The sequence below is a fragment of the Colobus angolensis genome, unplaced genomic scaffold (genome assembly GCF_000951035.1).
Source record: "Colobus angolensis palliatus isolate OR3802 unplaced genomic scaffold, Cang.pa_1.0 Scaffold22, whole genome shotgun sequence".
In the NCBI taxonomy this organism is placed as follows: Eukaryota; Metazoa; Chordata; class Mammalia; order Primates; family Cercopithecidae; genus Colobus; species Colobus angolensis.
Genome location: NW_012115377.1, coordinates 5,228,805 through 5,238,549, shown reverse-complemented (window position 1 = coordinate 5,238,549; position 9,745 = coordinate 5,228,805). Strand labels below are relative to the sequence as shown.

The window sequence follows — 9,745 nt, the reverse complement described above, 5'->3', positions numbered from 1 at the left end:
TGGACAGCTCCGCCCCAGCTCGCCAAGGCAGCTTCAGCCACAGGTGTATCCAACAGAGACCCACTTTCCTGCCCCCTTGCCTTTGCCTTGGCTGTGCCCTGTGCCTGTGTCCTTCCTTTCTCGGTCCACAGTACACATGTCCTCGAAGCCACACCTCTCATGCTATGTCTTCCAGAAAACCTCTTCCAATTTCCCAAACGAACTAATTCTATCTCCTCAATAAGGGCTGATGAATCACTTCCATGTAAATCCTTTCCCCAGGACACATTCGGATGGTTACCCATGGATAAGGGTTTTTGAGAGGCTCAAGAAGATGGAGTGTGTTTACATATCTACAAGAGGGACTGGAATATTCCCTTAAGTGCTCAACATTTCACCTTGTCAGTGAGGTTGGCCCCGGCCACCCTAGCCACTGCCCACTGCTTAGTGCCCATCCCAGTCCTGCCAAGCACTTATCTTACTGAATTTTTTCTTCCCTTCATTTTTTTTTCATAGCATTTATGACTTTTGAATATAGTATACTAGGGTTCCCACCTTTTGCACTATGGATATTAGGAGTCAGATCATTCTTTGCTATGAGGGATGTCCTGGGCATTGTAGGACTTTGGGCAGAATCCCTGGCCTTGAGTCACTAGATGCCTGAAGCACACGCGTGCGCACGCGCGCGCACACACACACACATTCTGTGACAACCAAAAGTGCCTCCAGTCATAGCCAAATGTCCCCTGGTGGGCATAATTGCCCCCAGCGGAGAACTACCATGTTAGGCAACTTATGTTTTCAATTATGTTTATTATGTTGAGTATGGAGTCTGTCTCCCCACTTCTTCTAGAATATTAGCTCCAAGAAGAGAGGAATTTGCTTATTTTATCCTCTGATGTGGCCCCAGTCCCAAGATCAATGCCTAGCATATGGCAGGCGCTCAATGTTTGTTGGAAGAATGCATGAACTTCATGAACATTGAGCGTTTTTGACGTGCCTGAGATGGTCCTAGGTAGACAGGTATAACCTCATTTTCTTTCTTTTTTCTATGTTTTCAATTTTCTTTTTCATATATATATATATATATATATATTTTTTTTTTTTTCTTGAGACGGAGTCTCGCTCTGTTGCCCAGGCTGGAGTGCAGTGGCCGGATCTCAGCTCACTGCAAGCTCCGCCTCCCGGGTTTACGCCATTCTCCTGCCTCAGCCTCCCGAGTAGCTGGGACTACAGGCGCCCGCCACCTCGCCCGGCTAGTTTTTTTGTATTTTTTTTTAGTAGAGACAGGGTTTCACTGTGTTAGCCAGGATGGTCTCGATCTCCTGACCTCGTGATCTGCCCGTCTCGGCCACCCATAGTGCTGGGATTACAGGCTTGAGCCACCGCGCCCGGACTTTTTTTTTTTTTTTTTTTTTGTAGAAATGAGGGTCGTGTTATGTTGCCCGGGCTGGTCTGGAACTCCTGGGCTCAGCGATCCTTCCACGTTGGCCTCCCAAAGTGCTGGGGTTACAGGCGTGAGCCAGTGAGACTATCCCGTTTCTTTATCATAGCATCTTTGTGAGAGAGGTCCATATCTATCTCCTTTACATAGAGGGGAAAACTAAGGCTTCTAGAAGCTACCTAGAACCCACACAGTGGTAGAGTCCTGCAGCTCAGCCAGCTACCTCCGTAACAAACCTGTTTGTGCCCTTCTGGTCCAGAGGGACTGGATCAAGGTCAGGTTCAAACCCAGCCTCTGCAGGCACCTGCAGAGGAGTTGAGGCGGGACCTGAATTGGCCTGGGGGGCTACACCTGAGGGGGCTTTCTCAGGAGCCAGAAGGGGTTACAATTTGGTCGGGTTCAGTGTGTACCTCTCAAGATAAAACCTAGCCCCAGGCCCATAAGAGATGGGGACCTAGCTCCAAAGAGAAGCCTCCAGCACCAGCCTGGGGATGGAGCTGCAGCGGCCAGGACAGGGAGGCTGGAACCGTCCCTCTTCATTCCAGCCCAGCCCAGCCCAGCCTAGAAAGGGCCCAATCCTGTGATTGGTCTATGGATTCCGAATGCCAGGAATTAAGGCCAAGAAAATGGGAAGGAAGGAAGGGAGTGCGTAGGTCCAGTGAGGACGGGGGTGAAGTTTATATCTCTGCCAGGGACTGGGTGCCTGCACCGCCATGGACACCACCAGGTACAGCAAGTGGGGCGGCAGCTCCGAGGAGGTCCCCGGAGGTATGAGCAACCAGACTGCCTCATCCCTGTCCCAGTGTCTGGGGTTTGATGGGGGAGGGGAGGGAAGAGCCAAGACGGGCCAGGGTCATGGGTGCAGGAGAGACACCACAGGCCACAGAGCCAGTTGGACCAGGGTCCAATTTTAACTCTGCCACTTAGAAGCTGTGTGGCCATGCACACAGTTACTTAACTTCTCTGAATCTCAGCTTCCTGGGAGGAACCCAGGCCTCCAGGGCTCAGTCCTAGGGGACCCAGCATGCCGTCCTTATTCTGCCAGGGCACTGGGGACGCGGGGTGCACTGGAGCCGGAGACCCCTCTTCCTGGCCCTGGCAGTCCTGGTCGCCACAGTCCTGTGGGCTGTGATCCTGAGTATCCTATTGTCCAAGGGTGAGTGACTCTCGACGGGGAGGGGTTGCGTCCGGCCCCCCTGGGGACACAAAACCCCCACTGCAGTGCGCACCAGCTGCACCCTGGCGTCTTGCTCGAGTCTGAGTGTGAGCAGAGTGTGTGTACATCTTCGGGCCGTCTGCACTCACGCGTGTGCGCATGGCGAGCTCTTACGTGTGCGAGTCCCCGCGCGTTTGTCCCCCACTGGCGTGTGTGCACATCGTGTGCGCTGCATGCCTGCCCGCCCGCTCTGTGGTCCCGAATCGGGGGACCCCGCACCCCCCGGCGAGGGGAGGATTTCCGAGTCCCTGGCCTCGCCTGCGGGAGCCTCTCTCCGCAGCCTCCACGGAGCGCGCGGCGCTACTCGACGGCCAGGACCTGCTGAGGACAAACGGTGCGTGCCGAGCCAGGCGCCTGGGCCCCCGGGACATGCGGGACGGGAGCGTCTGAGACCCCGGAGATGGAGTCTCGGGTGCGTGGGGACTCTATGGTCCCTGAGGCTGGCCCCAGGGTGGGGAAGGGGGACCCTGAGTCCTCCCAAGTGACCCGGGGGGCATGCGTTTTGGGGCGGGGATCGTTCCAGCCTCGAAGCAGACGGCGGCGCTGGGTGCCCTGAAGGAGGAGGTCGGAGTCTGCCGCAGCTGCTGTGAGGGGGCGCGGCCGAGGCTGTGGGCGCAGGGGCGGGGTCTTGTGGCCGGGATGGGAGGGGGGCCAGGGGCGAGGCCTGCGGCGGGTGGGGCGGAGCAGGCTGGTCTCCGAAGTCCCGCCCCATCCTCGTCACCCTCGGGCCTCTCACCCGGCGACTCCCAGGCTCCGGGACGCAGGCGCAGCTGCAGACCACGCGCGCGGAGCTTGGGGAGGCGCAGGCGAAGCTGATGGAGCAGGAGAGCGCCCTGCGGGAACTGCGTGAGCGCGGTGAGTGCCCGACGCGACCCCAGCCCTAAGTCCTGGCTGTGTCCCCGGACCCCGACCCCGTCCTGAGTGCTGACCCCTGACCCCGATCATGCACCCTGTCCTGACCCTGAAGCAGCACTCTGACCTTGACTGTGACTCCCAGCATCGGCCACACCCGGACCCCGCCCAGTTGTAACCGCCCTTGACCCTGTGCCATCCTGGATGCTGGCACCGAAGGCACAATGACCACGGACAGGGGTCCTGACCTTTAGCTAGTCATGACTCTGGTCCTGACCCTGACCCCAGCCATAATCCCCGCTCCGTTGACCCCGCAGTGACCCAGGGCTTGGCGGAAGCCAGCAGGAACCGTGAGGACGTCCGCACTGAGCTGTTCCGGGCGCTGGAGGCCGTGAGGCTCCATAATAGTGAGCAACACGAGGGGCGGGAGGCGGGCTGTGAGGGTGTAAGTGGACCCTGCCTCTCTTGGACCTTGGCCTGGTTCTGTGTCTCCACCCCTGAGCCTGCGGGGCCGAACCCCTACCCGCTGCATCCTCTCGGTGCGTTCCCCCTGGAAACACTCGACCTCTCTGACCCTCACCACCCCGCAGACTCCTGCGAGCCGTGCCCCACGTCGTGGCTGTCCTTTGAGGGCTCCTGCTACTTTTTCTCTGTGCCAAAGACCACGTGGGCGGTGGCGCAGGGTCACTGCGCGAATGCCAGCGCTCACCTGGTGATCGTTGGGGGCCTGGAAGAGCAGGTGCGCAGAGGGAGGAGGCGTGGTCAGGCGGTGGGGCGGGGCGGGCCAGACTGCAGGCTCAGACGTCCCCTCCTTTCTAGGGCTTCCTGACTCGGAACACACGTGGCCGTGGTTACTGGCTGGGCCTGAGGGCTGTGCGCCATCTGGGCAAGGTTCAGGGCTACCAGTGGGTGGACGGAGTCTCTCTCAGCTTCAGGTGAGAGAAGGGCTCCTGGTGAGACCTGGGGAGGGAGACAGGTTAGACTCTAGAGCACATGCTTTGGCTAGATTTCAGGGACCCCTTGGCTGGGGCTCCACGCTTAGGCATGGGCAGGCTGGACCCCAGGAACCGTCCTCAGGTTAAATTCTGGGCGTTAAAAAGTTATATACCAGGTGTACGCTCAGGTTAGACAGCTGGGGTGTCTACAGTAGACCCAAGCAATAAATAGGCTACAGCGTGGAGAGGAAGGCGGGACCCCTCGTTCATCCTCCGTCTAGATTCCCAGCAACATCCCCGCTCAACCACTGCAGCCACTGGAACCGGGGAGAGCCCAATGATGCTCGGGGGCGCGAGGACTGTGTCATGATGCTGCGCACGGGGCTATGGAACGACGCACCATGTGACAGCGAGAAGGACGGCTGGATCTGTGAGAAAAGGCACAACTGCTGACCCCGCCCAGCACCCCGGAGCCACGCCCATTGCAGCACGTGGTATCCTGGGGGCTGCTCACCTCCCTGGCTCCTGGAGCTGATCACCAAAGAGTTTTTTCTTCCTCATCCAGCACTACCGAGTCTCAGAAACACTTGGCCCAACATAGCCCTGTCCAGTCCAGTGCCTGGGCTCTGGGACCTCCATGCCAACCTCATCCCAACTCCACTCACGCAGACCCAACCTAACCTTCACTCGCTCCAAAATCCCTGCTCCTGAGTCCCCGTGATATGACTCTACTTCTCCCTCTAACCAAGGTTAGGTGACTGAGGACTGGAACTGTTTGGTTTTCTCGCATTTTCCACCAAACTAGGAGCTGTTTTTGTAGCCTGAGGAAACATCAATAAATATCTGAGAAATGAATCCAGGATCCTGGCTCTAGCGAGATCTTCTATGCTTTATCCCAGATGTCCTAGTTTAATCCCCACGAGTGACCCCTGGACTCTCTCAGTGACCTCTTGACCTTTGATGGGTAACTTGCACTGGGCCGGGAGGTCTTGAAGGTAGGGGCAGTTTCCCACTCTACACCATTACTTCCTCAGTCCCTGGCATGGGGCTTGGCTCAGAGGGTACTGGGGACACAGAAATGGGTCAGATGCAGTTCTTTCCCTTGGGACCTCTGCATTCTGGTCTAGCTGCGCACAGGAACAAAGTGACCAATAATTTAATGGAGGAATGTGTGGAGAGGACACCTGTGCATTTGGAGGGGCCACCTTTGTCTTTGGGGAGAGGGACCGTCCTGAGATACTGCAGTGGTGGCACCCACTTTGGGAAGACTGTCACCTCATTGTGAAGATTATGGGCATCCTGAGACAAGCCCTTGAGGCAGGTGGGGGACAGAGTACCCTGATGGGACGAGCAGGTTCCTTCTGCTCCATGCATCTAGGGTCTGTGACTATTGGATGGGTCAGTCAGGAAATACATTCCAGAGAAGGTGGATTTTCCAAGGGACAATGGCATTTGAGTAGATGAAGCTGGGAAGGTAGGACTTTGGAGGCAGAAGTCCCAGGAAGAAAAAGTCTTGGAGAGTGGGCGTGGTGGTGCATGCTTGTAGTCCCAGTTACTCAGGAGGCTAAGGTGGGAGAATCGCTTAAGCCTAGGAATTTGAGACTACAGTGAGCTATGATCACGCCGGTTGATAAAGTCACTGTACTCCATTCTGGGCAATGCAGTGAGACCATGTCTCAAAAAAAAAAAAAGGAAGCCTGGGAGGTTGGAAGGTATACAGATAGCTGAATTCACACAGGGGTGTATGTTACATAGAACCTGGCTTTCTCAACCAGGGACTTTTGATCTGAATTCACCCTACACTTCCAGTTTCTTGCTTACATCTCGGAGAGTTAGGGGCTCTCCAAGAATTTCCCATGGAGACAGGTTCAACAGGGGAGTGACAGGTTGGCAGCTTTTAGTTCTGCGCAGAACTGAGTCTAGAACTACAGGCTGCTGGGAGCCCCCAGGCTACTGGAGTGTATAACAGCATCAACTGAGCAGGAAATAGAAGGAACACCATCACATTCCCTGGCCGGGTGGAAATCTTCCACTGTAACCTGTCAAACCCTCTATCCTCTGATCGCTCTATACCTGCAGTCTGGAGCAGGCACTGGGCAAGTCCAGGAGCCTATTGACTTGCCTACTGGACTGATGGCCAGGCTGCTGGACTTCCAGACACAGTTGGTTTGGAGGAGTGTTTGAGTTTCCCACCACTACTGTAACAGATTTTGCTGGGCAAAAACCAAGGTCTAAGGATGTATTAATCCATTCTCATGCTGCTAATAAAGACGTACGTGACACTGGGTAAGTTATAAAGGAAAGAGGCTTAATGGACTCGCAGTTCCACATGGCTGAGGAGGCCTCACAATCGTGGCGGAAAAGAAAGGACGAGCAGAGGCATGTCTTACATGGTGGCGGGCAAGAGAACTTGTGCAGGGGAACTCTCATTTATGAAATCAGATCTTGAGGCCAGGCGCGGTGGCTCACACTTGTAATCCCAGCACTTTGGGAGGCCAAGGCAGGAGGATCACAAAGTCAGGAGTTTGAGACCAGCCTGGCCAAGAGACCAGCCTGGCCAATATGGTGAAACCCCATTTCTACTAAAAATACAGAAATTAGCTGGGCATGGTGGCAGCACCTGTAATCCCAGCTACTCAGGAGGCTGAGACAGGAGAACTGCTTGAACCTAGGAGGCAGAGATTGCAGTGAGCAAAAGATCATGCCATTGTACTCTAGCCTACGCAACAGAACAAGACTCCATCTCAAAAAAAAATTAAAAATAAAACCATTAGATCTCAAGAGACTTATACACCATCACAAGAACAGTATGGGGAAAACTGCCCCCATGATTCAATTATCTCCACCTGGTCCCACCCTTGATCCATGGGGATTATTGCAATTCAAAGTGAGATTTGGGGAGGGGGACACAGCCAAACCATATCAAAGGGAAAATGTTTCTTTATCTCTTCCAGCTTCTAGAGCTGTTGTCCTCATCTTTCTTGATTCCTGGACCCTTCTTCCATCTTCAAAGGCAGTAGGGTAGCATCTACCTTCAGGCATGACAATGACTTCTTCTGTATCAAATCTCTCTATGCATCCCCCTCACAACCACCTTCTTTTGGAGACAGGGTCTCGCTCTGTCACCCAGGCTGGAGTGCAATGGCACGATCACAGCTCACTGCAGCCTTGACCTCCTGGGCTCAAGATATCCTTCCACCTCAGCCTCCCAAGTAGCTGGGACTACAGGCATGCACCATCACGCCCAACTAATTTGTTAGTTTTTTTGTAGAGACGGGGTCTTACTATGCAGCCCAGGCTGGTCATGCTGCCTTCTTATATGAACACTTAGGATTGCATTTAGGGACTGATCTGATAATCTAGGATGATCTCCTGTGTTTTTTTTTTTTTTTTTTCCTTTATGAGGCAGGATCTCACTTTGTCACCTGGACTGGAGTGCAATAGCATGAACACAGCTCACAGCAGCCTTGACTTCCCAGCCTTGACTTCCCAGCAGTCCTCCAGGCTCAAGCAATCCTCCTGCCTCAGCCTCCCGAGTAGCTGGGACTATAGGCGTGTGCCACCATGCCTGGCTAATTTTTTTAAAAAATTTTTTTGTAGAGAAGCGGTCTCACTATGCTGCCCAGGCTGGTCTCAAACTCCTGAGCTCAAGTGATTCGCCTGCCTTGGCCTCCCGAAGCGCTAGGATTACAGACATGAGCCACTGCTCCTGACCTCCTGTAATTCTAAATGCAGTTCTGCCACTATTCACCTAGATAGTGCAGACTCCACCCACAGGTTAAGGACACAGTCCCCACCAAGACTGCTCTCATTTCAGATACCGGCTACAAGTTTGGGAATCCCCAGCCACCCACATTTCTGATAAATTGCCTACAAATTCTCATGACCCCTTCAGGTTCCATAATTCAATAGAATGACTCCCAGAACTTAGGAAGATGCTATACGTATGATTTCAGTTTTCTTTTTTCTTTCTTTCTTTTTTTTTTTTTTTTTTTGAGACGGAGTCTCGCTCTTTTGCCCAGGCTGGAGTGCAATGGTGCGATCTCAACTCACTGCAACCTCCGCCTCCCGGGTTCAAGCAGTTCTACCTCAGCCTCCCAAGTAGCTGGGACTACAGGCACACACCACCACCATGCCTGGCTAATTTTTGTGTTTTCAGTAGAGACGGGGTTTCACCATGTTAGCCAGGATAGTCTCAATCTCTTGACCTGGTAATCCACCCGCCTCAGCCTCCCAAAGTGCTGGGATTACAGGCATGAGCCACTGCGCCTGTCCCTGATTTCAGTTTTCTTAACAAGATACAAATCAGGACCTGCCAAATGAGGAGATATGTAGGGTGAGGTCTTGGAAGGTCCCAAACACAGAGCTCCTGTGTCCTTCCCCATAACATCAGTACACATCACTCTCTCTATGCCTTCCCCACTCCCAGGGCGATGGGTTCACCAGCCAGGAAGCTCCACTGAGCTCAGTGTCCTGAGTTTTTATTGGGGTTTCAGTATGTAGGCAGGATTGATCCAATTACTGCTTCAGTGTTTTGTGTGTTTGTTTGTTTTGAGACCAGGTCTTGCCCTGTTGCCCAGGCTGGAGAGCAGTTGGCACAATCATAGCTCACTGCAGCCTCAACCTCCTGGGTTCAAGTGATCCTCCCACCTCTCAGCCTCTCGAGTAGCTGGAACTACAGGCACATGCCACTACCCTGTCCAGCTAATGTTTGTATTTTTTGTAGAGACGGGGTTTCACCATATTGTCCAGGTTGGTGTCGAGCTCCTGAGCTCAAGCGATCCTCCTGCCTTGGCCTCCCAAATTGCTGGGATTACAGGCATGAGCCACCTCACAAAGCCTTGGGAGTTTTTAGTGGGGTCTCATTACATAGGCAGGATTGACTGAATCATTGGCCTTGTGATTGAACTTTATCTCCAGTTCCCCTTTCAGTCGAGTGGCTGCAATTCCAACCCTCATGGTTGATGTTTCTGGCATGACCCGCCCCCATCCTAAGCCACCCCTTCATATAAACCCAAGTGTGGTCCAGGGCCCTGATGAATAATAAAGACTCACAGCACTTGGAAAATTCCAAGGGCTTAGATGCTTCCTAGCAGGAACGGGGGACAAATTCTTTACCACACAAGCTCTTCCCATCTTGAAATCCATCATTACGTCTGCAAAGTGTCTTTTGCCGTATAAGGTGACATTCACAGGATCCAGGGATTAGGACAGGGTATATTGAGGGACTTCACAAATCTGTATCAGCCAGGGTTCTCCAGAAGGACTGAACTGATAGGATATGTGTGTGTGTGTGTGTGTGTGTGTGTGTGTGTGTGT

At 53.8% G+C, this 9,745-nt stretch overlaps 1 protein-coding gene across 2 annotated transcripts; it reads left to right on the top strand.

Moving 5' to 3' along the window:
* Positions 1–2,067: 2,067 nt before the first annotated feature.
* CLEC4G (C-type lectin domain family 4, member G) lies at positions 2,068–5,288 on the top strand. 2 transcript variants are annotated; one of them, XM_011943582.1, is made up of 9 exons: positions 2,068–2,155; positions 2,469–2,579; positions 2,920–2,973; positions 3,163–3,225; positions 3,390–3,494; positions 3,809–3,898; positions 4,082–4,230; positions 4,311–4,426; positions 4,741–5,288. In XM_011943582.1, the coding sequence occupies exons 1-9, from the start codon at positions 2,137–2,139 to the stop codon at positions 4,877–4,879; spliced, it is 846 nt and encodes a 281-aa protein (XP_011798972.1). In that variant the 5' UTR covers positions 2,068–2,136; the 3' UTR covers positions 4,880–5,288. The 2 variants fall into 2 exon arrangements, with proteins under 2 accessions (XP_011798972.1, XP_011798971.1); XM_011943581.1 differs by having other exon boundaries at positions 2,068–2,191.
* The last annotated feature ends 4,457 nt before the right edge of the window (positions 5,289–9,745 follow it).

Excerpts from the sequence above, each read along its gene's own strand:
- CLEC4G (XM_011943581.1), top strand. The coding sequence starts at position 2,137 with ATGGACACCACCAGGTACAGCAAGTGGGGCGGCAGCTCCGAGGAGGTC. Across the intron at positions 2,192-2,468 it reads CTCCGAGGAGGTCCCCGGAG|GGCACTGGGGACGCGGGGTG; the intron begins GTATGAGCAACC and ends TTATTCTGCCAG. Across the intron at positions 2,580-2,919 it reads GAGTATCCTATTGTCCAAGG|CCTCCACGGAGCGCGCGGCG; the intron begins GTGAGTGACTCT and ends CTCTCTCCGCAG.